The sequence below is a fragment of the Nannobrachium achirus genome, assembly GCF_963921795.1.
Source record: "Nannobrachium achirus genome assembly, chromosome: 8".
NCBI classification, from domain to species: Eukaryota; Metazoa; Chordata; class Actinopteri; order Myctophiformes; family Myctophidae; genus Nannobrachium; species Nannobrachium achirus.
In genome coordinates, this window is record NC_137817.1 from 59387554 (window position 1) to 59403161 (window position 15608).

General features: G+C 49.8%; 1 protein-coding gene across 1 annotated transcript in view; it reads right to left on the bottom strand.

The window, feature by feature from the left end:
- Positions 1 to 15608, bottom strand: part of LOC308289420 (transient receptor potential cation channel subfamily M member 5-like) — a gene marked incomplete at both ends in the record, with an annotated part of 368042 nt that overhangs the window by 330609 nt on the left and 21825 nt on the right. Inside the window, one exon of the mRNA XM_080731110.1 lies at positions 15077 to 15192. Within this exon, the coding sequence (XP_080587236.1) occupies positions 15077 to 15192 (116 nt within the window). The remainder of the gene's footprint in view (positions 1 to 15076; positions 15193 to 15608) is intronic.

The following is a 15608-nucleotide window of genomic DNA, read 5'->3' on the forward strand; positions in this document are numbered from 1 at the left end:
TGTGGCCGTTTAGGGCCGTTTAGGGGGTCCGAGGGGGTCCGCGAGCGCTCCAGGGGGTCCGTGGGTGGTCCCTCGGCCGAGGCCGAGGCCCCCAGGTCGGCCTCGAGCAGTGAGGGGCCGGCCCCTGGGCCCTGGAGCTCCGAGATCCAGGCTCCCTGGCTCTCTCCCCCCCTCCTTCCTTTGTAAAACTCTCCCGAGCAAAGTGGGAACACCCTCCATCACGGAGGTATAGAGGCCGGTGCTGGGTGGATTGTGGCCGAGGAGGGTGCCCCTAGTCGGCCTAGAGGGTGTGGAGAGTCGGCCCTGGAGGTTTCGAGAGCCTGGGCAGATCTCCCCTGCCCCTGTCCTTTGAAAAATCCTCCCGAACAAAGTGGGAACACCCTCCATCACGGAGGTGTAGAGGCCGGTGCTGGGTGTAAAGTGGCCCAGATGGGTGTCTTAACTCGGGTTTGGGGTGGGGAGGGTGGTCCCTGGTTCTCTTGGGGGTCCCCGGACCCCCTGGGCAGTGTCCCCTGCCCCCTGACTTGTAGTGTTAGCGAGTGGCTGAAAGCGGGCACTTGAGCCGGGATTTTTTCTAAGTACAGAATATCCCCATGTCCCCATGGAGCTGAGGCCGGCTCTGGGTGGAAAGTGGCCGAGGAGGGTGCCCCTAGTCGGCCTAGAGGGTGTGGAGAGTCGGCCCTGGAGGTACCGGAGGCTGGGCAGATCTCCCCTGCCCCTGTCCTTTGAAAAATCCTCCCGCACAAAGTGGGAACACCCTCCATCACGGAGGTATAGAGGCCGCTGCTGGGTCGCGGACCCCCCAGGAGGGTGTCCCAAGTCGGGTCGAGGGTCGGGCACGTCGGCCCTGGTGCTCTGGGGGGTCCGGGGACCCCCGCTGGTCCCTGGGCAAGCCTCCCGGTTTCCCTCCTTTGAAATTCTCTGGGGCGGTAAAAGCAAACACACAAGTAGACTGGGCTCTCCTCCCTCTCAGTCCTGGGAGGGGAAAAAGATCCAGGAACCGAGAGGCCCTTGTGCCATCTCGTGTATGGGAAAGAGAGTGGCCCTCGGGCGGGCAGGCCTGCGGCGGCGCCGGCCCCCCTGCCCTGGAGGTCTGGAGCCAGGGCTCAGTCTCCCTCCTCCTGCCACATTACTGTAGGTCAGAGCCTCAATTGGGAACACCCTCCATCACGGAGGTATAGAGGCCGGCGCTGGGCGTCCAGTGGCCGAAATGGGTGCCTTAGCTCGGGTTTGAAGCGTGGAGGGTGGTCCCTGGGTGTCTGGATGTTCCGGGGACCCCTTGGGCAGTGTCCCCTGCCCCCGCCCACGTACCGTAGAGCAGTGCCTGTATGAGGCACACCCTCCATCACGGAGGTATAGAGAGCGGCGCTGGCCGTCCAGTGGCCGAAATGAGTGCCTTAGCTCGGGTTTGAAGCGTGGAGGGTGGTCCCTGGGTGTCTGGATGTTCCGGGGACCCCTTGGGCAGTGTCCCCTGCCCCCGCCCACGTACCGTAGAGCAGTGCCTGTATGAGGCACACCCTCCATCACGGAGGTATAGAGAGCGGCGCTGGCCGTCCAGTGGCCGAAATGAGTGCCTTAGCTCGGGTTTGAAGCGTGGAGCGTGGTCCCTGGGTGTCTGGATGTTCCGGGGACCCCTTGGGCAGTGTCCCCTGCCCCCGCCCACGTACCGTAGAGCAGTGCCTGTATGAGGCACACCCTCCATCACGGAGCTATGGAGGGCGGCGCTCGGTGTTCAGTGCCCCGAAAAGGTGAGCTAGGTCGGGCATGAGGGTGTGGAGGGTCGGCCCATGTGCTCTGGAGGTCCCTAGGGACCCCTGTGAGTGCTAGGGCTGTTGCCCCCTGCCCCTGCCTCGTACTGCAGGTAAGTAGCCAAAGAGGGCACACCCTCCATCACGGAGGTATAGAGAGCGGCGCTGGCCGTTCAGTGCCCCGAAAAGGTGAGCTAGGTCGGGCATGAGGGTGTGGAGGGTCGGCCCATGTGCTCTGGAGGTCCCTAGGGACCCCTGGGGTGCTAGGGCTGTTGCCCCCTGCCCCTGCCTAGTACGGTAGGTCAGTAGCCAAAGTGGGCACACCCTCCATCACGGAGGTATAGGGAGCGGCGCCTGCCGTTCAGTGCCCCGAAAAGATGAGCTGGGTCGGGCTAGAGGGTTCGGAGGGTCGGCCCTGGTGCTCTGGAGGTTCCTAGGGACCCCTGGGGTGCTAGGGCTGTTGCCCCCTGCCCCTGCCTAGTACAGTAGGTCAGTAGCCAAAGTGGGCACACCCTCCATCACGGAGGTATAGGGAGCGGCGCCTGCCGCTCAGTGCCCCGAAAAGATGAGCTGGGTCGGGCTAGAGGGTTCGGAGGGTCGGCCCTGGTGCCCTGGAGGTCCCTAGGGACCCCTGGTGGTGCTAGGGCTGTTGCCCCCTGCCCCTGCCTAGTACGGTAGGTCAGTAGCCAAAGTGGGCACACCCTCCATCACGGAGGTATAGGGAGCGGCGCCTGCCGCTCAGTGCCCCGAAAAGATGAGCTGGGTCGGGCTAGAGGGTTCGGAGGGTCGGCCCTGGTGCTCTGGAGGTCCCTAGGGACCCCTGGGGTGCTAGGGCTGTTGCCCCCTGCCCCTGCCTAGTACGGTAGGTCAGTAGCCAAGGTGGGCACACCCTCCATCACGGAGGTATAGGGAGCGGCGCCTGCCGCTCAGTGCCCCGAAAAGATGAGCTGGGTCGGGCTAGAGGGTTCGGAGGGTCGGCCCTGGTGCTCTGGAGGTCCCTAGGGACCCCTGGGGTGCTAGGGCTGTTGCCCCCTGCCCCTGCCTAGTACGGTAGGTCAGTAGCCAAAGTGGGCACACCCTCCATCACGGAGGTATAGGGAGCGGCGCTGGCCGTTCAGTGCCCCGAAAAGGTGAGCTAGGTCGGGCATGAGGGCGTGGAGGGTCGGCCCATGTGCTCTGGAGGTCCCTAGGGACCCCTGTGAGTGCTAGGGCTGCTGCCCCCTGCCCCTGCCTCGTACTGCAGGTAAGTAGCCAAAGAGGGCACACCCTCCATCACGGAGGTATAGAGAGCGGCGCTGGCCGTTCAGTGCCCCGAAAAGGTGAGCTAGGTCGGGCATGAGGGCGTGGAGGGTCGGCCCATGTGCTCTGGAGGTCCCTAGGGACCCCTGTGAGTGCTAGGGCTGTTGCCCCCTGCCCCTGCCTCGCACTGCAGGTAAGTAGCCAAAGAGGGCACACCCTCCATCACGGAGGTATAGAGAGCGGCGCTGGGCGTCCAGTGCCCCGAAAAGGTGTCCTAAGTCGGCCTTGAGGTGGCCAGGGTGGGCCCTGGAGGTCTGCTGGTTCCAGGGACCCCTTGGGCAGGCTTCCCCTGCCCCTGCCTTGTACCGTAGGTGAGGTCCAGGTTGAGGCACTTGCTCCATCACGGAGCTATAGGGAGCGGCGCGGGCCGTTCAGTGCCCCGAAAAGGTGAGCTAGGTCGGGCATGAGGGTGTGGAGGGTCGGCCCAGGTGCTCTGGAGGTCCCTAGGGACCCCCGTGAGTGCTAGGGCTGTTGCCCCCTGCCCCTGCCTCGTACTGTAGGTAAGTAGCCAGAGAGGGAACACCCTCCATCACGGAGGTATAGAGAGCGGCGCTGGGCGTCCAGTGCCCCGAAAAGGTGTCCTAAGTCGGGCTCAGGGTGCAGCACATCGGCCCTGGTGCCCTGGAGAGAGTCCCATGTCCCAGGAGGGTCCCCGGGGTCCCCGGGGGTCCCTGGGCAGGCCTCCCTTGCCCTCCTTTGAAATTCTCTGGGGGGGTAAAGGCCAACTTCCACCATAGGGTAGGTGTGGAACGTGGAGCTCCGCAGCCCGACGGAGGTGCACCGTTTCGGGCTGTGCGAGTGGGGCGAGCGCCCCTCGAGCTCATGGAGCCGGTGGCTGTCCCCCCCTCCCCCTGTGGGAGGGGAAAAAGATCCAGGAACCGGGAGGCCCTTGTGCCATCTCGTGTATGGGAAGGAGAGTGGCCCTCGGGCGGGCAGGCCGGCGCCGGCGCTGCCCCCCTCGGAGCCTGGAGGTGGTCGAGGAGCCAGGGGCGTCCCTGGCTCCTCTCCCCCCCCCTGTCTTTGAAAAACTCTCCCGAACGATTTGGGAACTTTTCCCAGCCCGGATATAAGAACCGGCGCGTGCCGGCGAAGCGTGGAGCTACGTAGCCCGACGAAGGTGCACCGTTTCGGGCTGCGCGAGCGGGGCGAGCGCCCCGGAGCTCATGGAGAAGGTGGCTGTCCCCCCCTCCCCCTGTGGGAGGGGAAAAAGATCCAGGAATCGGGAGGCACCAGTGCCATCCCGTGTATGGGAAGGAGAGTGGCCCTTGGGCGGGCAGGCCGGCGCCGGCGCTGCCCCCCTCGGAGCCTGGAGGTGGTCGAGGAGCCAGGGGCGTCCCTGGCTCCTCTCCCCCCCCTGTCTTTGAAAAACTCTCCCGAACGATTTGGGAACTTTTCCCAGCCCGGATATGAGAACCGGCGCGCGCCGGCGAGGGAAGCCAGGCAGGGCGCCTCGGGGTCGGACCTCACGGTCTGTCGCCCCGGTGGCCGCCCTGGAGCTTGAAACACGGACCAAAGGTGGCTCGAGACCACCCCACTGATCGAATGGCACACGTAGCCCGCCTCTGGCAAGGGCCCCGCCGGCACCTAGGTGCGTCTGGCGGACGCTGCTTGCCGCACTGCGGGCCCGACCAGGCCGCGGAGGACCCTAGGCTCGGAGGCTCTCCGGAGCTCCTTCGCGCACCTCCGTGGCCGACCCCCGGCCGAGCGAGACCGAGACGCCCCGTCTGTCCCAGTTGTCCTACCACGGACCGCCCGAGCGGCGCCGAGGCCGGCCTCCCACCACGCCTCCGGGCAGGTGCGAGCTGCTATGCGCTGAGGCTCCGCGAAGGCGCGCTCCGGAAGCTCGTTTTCTCGAACCCTGCCAGTGTCGCGGCTCCGGCCACACCTCCGGCGACACGACCGAACAGCTGCGAAACGGGGCCGAGCATACCCGCCCGCCATAACATCCTTTCGTCCGGGTAGGCGGAAAGGGCAGCAAGGCTGACCGTCTCAGCGCACGCCCCCGGGGCGGGCCGCGCCGCCTCACCCGAGGCGGCCTGGCGGCCTGCCCGCGGCGGAGCACCCCGTTGGGGGAGGCGGCGCGTGCCGCGCTTCCCTCGGGCACGGAGGCCTACCTGGTTGATCCTGCCAGTAGCATATGCTTGTCTCAAAGATTAAGCCATGCATGTCTAAGTACAAACGGCTTGTACAGTGAAACTGCGAAAGGCTCATTAAATCAGTTATGGTTCCTTTGATCGCTCCTCAGTTACTTGGATAACTGTGGTAATTCTAGAGCTAATACATGCAAACGGGCGCTGACCTCCGGGGATGCGTGCATTTATCAGATCCAAAACCCTCGCGGGGCGGCGCCTCCGGGCGCCGCCTCGCTCGCTTTGGTGACTCTGGATAAACTCGGGCCGATCGCCCGCCCTCCGCGGCGGCGACGTGTCATTCGAGTGTCTGCCCTATCAACTTTCGATGGTACGCTACGTGCTTACCATGGTGACCACGGGTAACGGGGAATCAGGGTTCGATTCCGGAGAGGGAGCCTGAGAAACGGCTACCACATCCAAGGAAGGCAGCAGGCGCGCAAATTACCCACTCCCGGCACGGTGAGGTAGTGACGAAAAATAGCAATCCAGGACTCTTTGGAGGCCCTGTAATTGGAATGAGTGGACTTTAAATCCTTTGACGAGGAGCCATTGGAGGGCAAGTCTGGTGCCAGCAGCCGCGGTAATTCCAGCTCCAATAGCGTATCTTAAAGTTGCTGCAGTTAATGCTAATGTTAAAAATGCTAAAGCTAAAAAATGCTAATGCTAATGTTAAAAATGCTAAAAATGCTAGTGCTAAAAATGCTGTTGTAAAAATGCTAATGTAAAAATGCTGATGCTAAAAATGCTAATGCTAAAAAATGCTAATAATAATAAAAATGCTAATGTTAAAGCTAATGTAAAAAATGCTATTGCTGGTGCTAAAAAATCTAATGCTAATTGGCTGCTACACCTTGTGACATGGGTAGAGCTGCGAGGGTACGGTTTATTGCTGCTTGCAGCTTTAATTATTATTATTATTATGAAATTGTAAATTACTTAATCAAGAGTGAACAACAAACTATACAATAAAACCTGCTCAGACATTGGCCAAATTGTCAAATCATTTAAAATGGTCAGACACCTTTAATAATAGGTAACATGTCATTAGGTCGAACCAGAGCCTTCTACCTACGGAGAGTTGCGTCACTCCCGTTCACTTCATGGGGCCAGGTCTTCTACGCACACATCTATTGGCGTATAGTGACAAACGGCGAACCGGAAGTTTACAAAATGCATTGAAGTCTATGAGGTGTAAAGTGACAATGAACCACAGTGACAATGAACCACGTGACCAGCGCTGTTTCTGACCCCGCAGTGGTATGACTCTCTGATTAGACGACTCTGGGTCGAACACCCTTTGGATTGACCACCAAACTCGAACCCAAACCCTAATCCTAACTTCAGTAAAACTATGCCTAACTCTAACCCTAACCCTAAACCTAACCTCAGTAACCGTGACGCGGGTGATTATCTAACCTGCCGACGCTCGCTCGTGATTATCTAACCTGCCGACGCTGTTCGACCTATGGGGCAGTCCCCTTAATAATAATAATAATTTCCAACACAAATATTGCTGGATACGGGTAAGAGTTAAGTGATTCATTATAGTTTTTTTTTCTGTATTTGGCACATACAGTAACTGAACACAATTATCAAGACGTGTAGACGTTGAATAGAAACAGCAGAGAGCAAAAGATGTACACGATTCTTTTCTTCCTCTAAATCTTTTGAACGTTTGGAGATGAGACATAAAAATGTGATAGCGATAACATATAGACATAGTTGATGATATTCAGACTGATTGTTGGTTTTCATGCTTCTTTCAAGGGACAAATTGGGCAAGAGCTGGAGTTGCTACACAGTCATCTACATATGGGTTAGGGTCTACCCATGAAGGTTGGCCTCAAAAGGCTATTGATGGGAGCCGTGCAAGCGACTGGGACCAGCTGTCCACATCGCACACAAATGGTGATTATAGACCCTGGTGGAGAGTGGACCTCCGAGCGGTCTACAACGTCAGATACGTCACAATCACCAACAGGAAGGACTGTTGCCCTGACAGACTCAATGGAGCTGAGATCCGCATTGGAAATTCACTGAGCGACAATGGAAACAGCAACAACAGGTATATTCATTTTAATGTCTGTGTAGGCTTTTAGCAGACACCCTTATCCAGAGTGATTTGTAAGTAAGAAATTTGATTCCCAGGTGTGCTGTGATCCAACATATCGGAGCTGGAGTCACCGAAACCTACAACTGCGGAGGAATGACAGGTCGCTATGTCAACAATCAATCAATCAATAAACTTTATTTAGAAGACACATGGTCCATTAATAACAAGACACATAAAAACGCATAAAAAAAATAAAAAAAAAATGTACAGAATCATTAAAAAAAATACATCATCTATACACAAGGCAATCGTACCAGTGTTCCCAGAAAGGAGACTGGTACCGGGTAGTACTGAGGCAGGGGTTGATCAACAACCCAATAATATAGTTTTGCGACTCATTCAAACGACACATAAATCTATACATTAAATTCCTCCGAAGAGCTTGAAAAGTGCTTATACCCAGGTTACAAAACAGCTCACTAGCACTGCTCCACCTAGGTTTTCTCAGAAGTATCCGTAAACAGTCACTATAGGCAACCTGAAGTTTATGCATGCTTGCTTTCTTGAATTTAACCCACAGGGGGGCGGTATACAAAGGAGTACAATATGCTCTAAAGAGGTTAGCTTTCACATCAACAGAGCAGAAATGAAATTTCCTCCCCAACATGTTAGCTTGAGCATATAATGTCCGTCGCTGCCTATACAGATCATCATCATCCGTCAACTGGTCATTTATGACATGTCCCAAATACTTGGCTTTGCTACATACAGGTAACACTTGACCTGCCAGGTAGAAAGATGGAAAGGAAAGATTTTTATCATCCCTCGTCCTACAGGTCGTGACAACACTCTTCTTAGCGTTATATTTGACATCAAAAGATAAACCATACGCTGTGCAAACATCAAGCAAATGTTGAAAACCAGCACTACTGGGAGATATTACTGCCAGGTCATCCGCGTACATAAAATGGTTAATTAGGGTGTCCCCAATCTTACAACCTGTTTTACAATTATTTAAAGACACAGAGAGATCGTTCATATATAAATTGAACAGGGCTGGCGAAAGTAATCCCCCCTGGCGGACGCCATTGCTAACAGAGAAGGGAGCAGAGACCCCACTACCCCATCTGACCTGCATACTCTGGTTAGCATACCAGTATGACAAGATGCGAATGATGCTATCAGGAACACCCTTTTCTTTAAAGTGATCCCTGGCTAATACGACAAATATGCCTTAATACATTATAATTGTCCTCTATAACTACAATGTAAAATTAAAAACATCTCACATATTTTATTTCTCTAGAAATAGCTAATCTTTCAGTCAATAGGGGAAATGCCTGTCGCAAGTTGATGATGTCATAAATGTTATGTGTGGTCTAATTTATGGCATGCATGTGCAAAATAAACCACAAACACCTTTGAAATATTGATTTGATGCTCATATTAACCATAGGAAGTATTAAGTTTGTTTTTATTTTCACATGCATGCCATAAATTCCATAGGGATAGATCACAAATTACATTTATGACATCATCAACTTGCGACAGGCATTTCCCCTATTGAGTGAAAGATTAGCTATTTCTAGAAGAAATAAAATATTTAAAGGAGCTATAGTCAACTTTTTCTTGAAAAATGGATGCTAAAATAAAAAGAGTCACCGAAACCTACAACTGCGGAGGAATGACAGGTCGCTATGTCAACAATCAATCAATCAATAAACTTTATTTAGAAGACACATGGTCCATTAATAACAAGACACATAAAAACGCATAAAAAAAATAAAAAAAAACTGTACAGAATCATTAAAAAAAATACATCATCTATACACAAGGCAATCGTACCAGTGTTCCCAGAAAGGAGACTGGTACCGGGTAGTACTGAGGCAGGGGTTGATCAACAACCCAATAATAGAGTTTTGCGACTCATTCAAACGACACATAAATCTATACATTAAATTCCTCCGAAGAGCTTGAAAAGTGCTTATACCCAGGTTACAAAACAGCTCACTAGCACTGCTCCACCTAGGTTTTCTCAGAAGTATCCGTAAACAGTCACTATAGGCAACCTGAAGTTTATGCATGCTTGCTTTCTTGAATTTAACCCACAGGGGGGCGGTATACAAAGGAGTACAATATGCTCTAAAGAGGTTAGCTTTCACATCAACAGAGCAGAAATGAAATTTCCTCCCCAACATGTTAGCTTGAGCATATAATGTCCGTCGCTGCCTATACAGATCATCATCATCCGTCAACTGGTCATTTATGACATGTCCCAAATACTTGGCTTTGCTACATACAGGTAACACTTGACCTGCCAGGTAGAAAGATGGAAAGGAAAGATTTTTATCATCCCTCGTCCTACATGTCGTGACAACACTCTTCTTAGCGTTATATTTGACATCAAAAGATAAACCATACGCTGTGCAAACATCAAGCAAATGTTGAAAACCAGCACTACTGGGAGATATTACTGCCAGGTCATCCGCGTACATAAAATGGTTAATTAGGGTGTCCCCAATCTTACAACCTGTTTTACAATTATTTAAAGACACAGAGAGATCGTTCATATATAAATTGAACAGGGCTGGCGAAAGTAATCCCCCCTGGCGGACGCCATTGCTAACAGAGAAGGGAGCAGAGACCCCACTACCCCATCTGACCTGCATACTCTGGTTAGCATACCAGTATGACAAGATGCGAATGATGCTATCAGGAACACCCTTTTCTTTAAAGTGATCCCTGGCTAATACGACAAATATGCCTTAATACATTATAATTGTCCTCTATAACTACAATGTAAAATTAAAAACATCTCACATATTTTATTTCTCTAGAAATAGCTAATCTTTCAGTCAATAGGGGAAATGCCTGTCGCAAGTTGATGATGTCATAAATGTTATGTGTGGTCTAATTTATGGCATGCATGTGCAAAATAAACCACAAACACATTTGAAATATTGATTTGATGCTCATATTAACCATAGGAAGTATTAAGTTTGTTTTTATTTTCACATGCATGCCATAAATTCCATAGGGATAGATCACAAATTACATTTATGACATCATCAACTTGCGACAGGCATTTCCCCTATTGAGTGAAAGATTAGCTATTTCTAGAAGAAATAAAATATTTAAAGGAGCTATAGTCAACTTTTTCTTGAAAAACGGATGCTAAAATAAAAATAATGTTTCGAAAATATTTTATAAAAAAATAAGCTTCATATATGTGTTTCAATTAAAAAATGACCACAAAAAGCGTAAAATAATGATAAAATAATCATTTTGGCCCTTTGTTTACATTTACAGGGCCCGTACTTTGTTTACATCCTAGTCTGTAGACTAGGATGTACACCTACAATGAAAAAGTTGACTATAGCTCCTTTAAGGTGTTTTTAATTTTATATCTTACATATAGTAATTGGAGAAGGGCTCCATGGAGTCACAATGGCTTATGCTCCCTATTCCCAGCAAACCACTAATGCTAGAGGTTCCACGCTTGGCATATGTACTGATCAGTACTCTGGCAACGTTATAGGCACATTTGCCACCATGCTATGTACTTACATCGTATACAATTAATATAAAACATCATTTTTTATACAGGCATATATTTTAGCCACCTCTTGCTAGGACCACCTTTTCTGCCACTAGAGGGCGGAAAAGGACTGTGCAGCCAGGGGCCATTCAGGTCAACACAAGCCCAGAACATCTCACACACACACACACGCACACGCACACGCACACACACACACACACACACACACACACACACACACACACAGACTGTCCATGTTTGCATATTTTCTCTTTGTCATTTAAATATTATAGTGACTGTGACAGTGGTGTCAAGTGAATCTAACATTTTATTTGACATTTATTATTTACATCACATTTTAATTTTATTTATTTTATACAAAATGGCAAAATAGATTTGTATGCCTGTTGACAGGCAAGGTTGATTCTATAGGCTATTTTGGTGTATTATATATCTTAGACCTATATAGGCTAATAGCCTACATATCTATTTTGTATAGCCTAATGTTAAAACAATATAGGCCTACAATAGTGTTCATTTTACAATACTCTTCAATACTGCACCAAAGAATGTAGTATCGGGACATAGATTAATTAATTATTTGGGCGCACCTGATTCCAATAGCTCTGTATTTATGTGATTACTATGGAGTGTAGCCGTGTGTAGGTTTGACATGTACTGTAACACCACTGTCACAGTCACTATAATATTTAAATGACAAAGAGATAATATGCAAACATGGACAGTCTGACAGCAGAATTGAGGGTAGGTGAAATGGCTCAGACAGGTAGGTGAAAAGACTCTCCTCCAAGGCGAAAATGCCAGGCGAAAGGACCAAATGCGTGTAGGCGAATATGTTATAGGCGAATATGCCTGACACCCTAAAAAAGACTAACTCACTTTCAGACAGCCCAGACCGGGTGGGGAGGTGGGGCCACGGCCGCTTAAGGGACTGGAGGAGGTTGTGTTATTATTTAGGTGGCGTAGAAAATTACTGTAACTATATATATATATTTTACCATTAGTGTCCATGTGTGCCTTTTTGTTAATGATAAATCTTGGATATTATCTCACTACCTTAATCAGAACACGTACCAGCCAGTCTGTCCGCATTTCTGCTAACTCTGCGTCCGACTGTCCGTTGTTCAATTGTGTAAAAAACATAATACAAAAATGCCTCGCTGATCATCTACTTTTCCTGTGGCTGGGCAGGTGGCGCAGGGCTGGCCCTAGGTGGCTGTCTGGGGCCCCACGCAGTCAGGGCCGTGTTTGGTTGTAGGCCATTCCCTTTAACTGGCCAATAGGGATATGTGGGCACTTGGAGAGGTGGCCACCTACACAACCGGGCACTAGGGACATAAAGGGGAGCACACACTGAACGCGGGCAGCTGCGCAGCGTCGCATCGCGGTATCGACGCACGTGAAGTGCCGCGCGGTAACCCCAACTGGATGCGGCGCGCTGCCACAGAGCACATCCATTTCCCCCGGTGGGGAGAAGCATGGGAGAACATGTTCAACGCTCGGCAACGCTGGACAAATAGAACAGTGGCGTATCGGCGCGGCAGACGAGGCGTTCCGCGCCGCCTCCGCTTCCAGCGTGTGTCCCCCTTAAGCCCCCGCAGGGGGCTTTTTTCTAGTTGTAATTATAGAGGACAATTATAATGTATTAAGGCATATTTGTCGTATTAATCAGGGATCACTTTAAGCTTTAAAATCAGTTCATGATGATTGACTCTGTCAAAGGCCCGAGACGCGTCGACCAACCCCACTAGAACAGAGGAATTCTGGCTTTTATATTTTCCAATGACTTCTTTCAGAGCATAAACACAGAGATCAGTACCATGTTTTGCCTTAAACCCATACTGATTGTCAGTAGTATCAAAAAAAGAAGAAAGTCGATCTAATAAAACTCTTTCGAGGACCTTGGACATTACACTAGCAAGAGCAATAGGTCTGTAATTGTCCAAGCTCCCAACCTTGCCAGCTTTGTCTTTGATAACAGGCACCAGGGTAACAGACAGCAAGGAATTTGGCAGTATCAACATTGTGATTCCTGGCAGGAGAGAATATCTGACTCTGGTCGAGTTGGAGGTTTATTGTGAGGCTTCTGGTAGGTTCTAATCTGGGCACAGGAATGCTATGCACACCAGGTCCTTGTGGTGGTGCCGGCTCACGGCAGTAATAATCTCAGAAAGTGTCTTAAAAAGATAGAAAAGTGGCCGCACACACCGTAGCCAAATTGCGAATGTCTATTGTTGGACACAGAGATGAATTAAACCAACGTTTCGGCAGTACAGCTGCCTTCTTCAGGGTATACAGAGCACATTACAAGTTACACATAAATAGGGTGCCTGTAATAGATACAACCAATCACATTCATCTAAAAGAACACAGGTTCTAATGGTACTAATCTGTAACATAATATCACCGTTAGCAGTACAATCTAATGATCCATCATGAATATTTATTTGTAATATGTGTATATTTGCACTGCCCTCTGCATACCCATCCTAACTATAACACTCTATTACACAGTAAGTAATAGTGTAAGAGTGTTACACTCAATACACTCTAATTGTGGTAACCTCATGGTGACTGCTGCCCCTTGTGACGTGGGTAGAGCTGCGAGGGCACGGTCATCGCTGCTTGCAGCTTTAATTATTATTATTATTATTATTCCCTATAAAGAATTGCATTTTTGAGGCGCAAAACGTACTCCAAAAGTTGCGCAACTTTGCAAGCAAGTGGCGAAAAATTACGTAATAAAAAAAAAATTAATTGCGCAACAGTGCCCCCTACAACATTTCAACGCAACAGCCCCACTATACGGTTTCACCCACACGTACGAAATTCGGTACACATCTGTATCATGTCCGGACTCACAGAAAAGTCTCTTGGTGCCATGTCAGAAACCAAACCGGAAGTCAGCCATTTTGACTAATTAGTGGCGTTTTGGTGTATTTTTGGCTGTTTTCACGTGTCGCACTTTAACGAAGTCCTCCTAGGGGGTTAATCGGATCAACTTCAAATTCGCTCGGCATACTCAAGACACCTTAACGATGAAAAGTTGTGCGAATCGTGAGTTTTCGTAAAACGGTGTGCCCGTGGCGAAGCGTCAAACTTCCTTCGCCAAACAGAAAGTGCCCCCTGCTCTGATTGGTCGATACTTGATTCTTCCTTTTTTTGGCTGTTACTCATCAACCGTTTGGTCGATACTTGATTGTTCCTTTTTTTGGCTGTTACTCATCAACCGTTGGGTCGATACTTGATTGTTCCTTTTTTTGGCTGTTACCCATCAACCGTTTGTCGTACAGAGTTGTGGTTTGTATCATATGACTTGACTAAGAGTCCTTCACCTTAATTGGTTTAACTTAGCCCCGCCCCCTCTTCTGATTGGCCGAAACTTGATTGTTCCTTTTTTTGGCTATTACTCATCCATCAACCGTTTGTCGAAGAGAGTTGTGGCTGGTGTCATATGACTTGATTAACCCTTTCCCAGCCACAGGGAGCCCCTTAATATTAAAACCGGAATATACCGGACATCTGAGCAAGGAGTCTCAGCCGCGCCGTCTTTTACCGTACTGGGTCATTAAAACCGAAATAAATGATTTTTATCCGAAAATCGGCGATCGTCTAACCTTCCCTAGTCACCGCTCGTCCATCGATAGCTCATGGCTGCTCTGACATGAAGCAGAAATGACGTCAGGTCCTTTCCTTCTCAGAGGCTCCTTGCAGCCGTCCGTTTACTGTTTAGACGATTACATTAGCATAGCTGGAGTGCTAAGGGCTAAGCTAGCCAAAATGCTCACATCGACCGTTCAGTCATACCTGGACCATATGCTTGGATTATATGCACACGGATCGCGCACGCGAAACGCACAGGGAGACGATGCCTCGGCCTAAACCTCCACTTTATTCCGATGGAGATCCAGATATTCATGGTGAGCAAACAACGGGGATTGAAAAAAAGGAAGGCGTTGTTCAAGAAGGAGGGGTGGCGGGCTCATGTTTATAAACATAATATTATGTCTCAGATCATAATACAATAATAGAAATGTCACGGCTAATCTATCAACAACCATTCTATTTCGGCTAGCGAAGTGTTAATGTTGTACCAATATGATTGCATGGTGCTGGAGTCTAATGAACACTTAACCCTAACCCTAACCCTAGCTCCATTAATGGTGATTATTAGTCCCGATGCCAAAGTAATCGCCCTACATAATGTTTACATGTTTTTGTTTGTTGTTTTTTCTGTCCTTGCTTGAAGTACTACTGTACCTAATAATGCATAATTTGTACCAACCTGCTGATGAGACCAATGATGAACAGAATGATGGCAGTGCAGTCATACTTGTTCCAGACATCCTGTATGTACAGCTTCATCCTCTGGTGTAAAGTCATGTCACGCAAGAAGAATGCCTGAAAGTTCATAAACACATCAATCAAACTGAATTAAGCTGATATATTACAGCTAATATGTTACATGCACAGGCAGCCTAAAATGTATGTTTCGCCCTTTTCGATTTAACACTTCCGATGCCAAATACGTCCAGGAACGTGAAAGGAATGACCGTGGTTACCAGGTAAACAGGAGCTGCGGCAGCAGCTGGTGAGCGAGAAAACGTCATATCCCATGATGCAACTCGGCCGCCATCATCAGGAAGCGTCTAATCTCCATAGGCTCCTATTCATTGCTAGCCTGACACTCAGCCTGAATTGACATTTCGTTTCACTTCATTATTCAGTCTGAAAGTGCTTTCCCCCAAGGTGATTGCAGGGATGGGCGTTGCCAAAAAGAGGCAGTCTTCAGCGATTGGTTCACCGACCAACACATG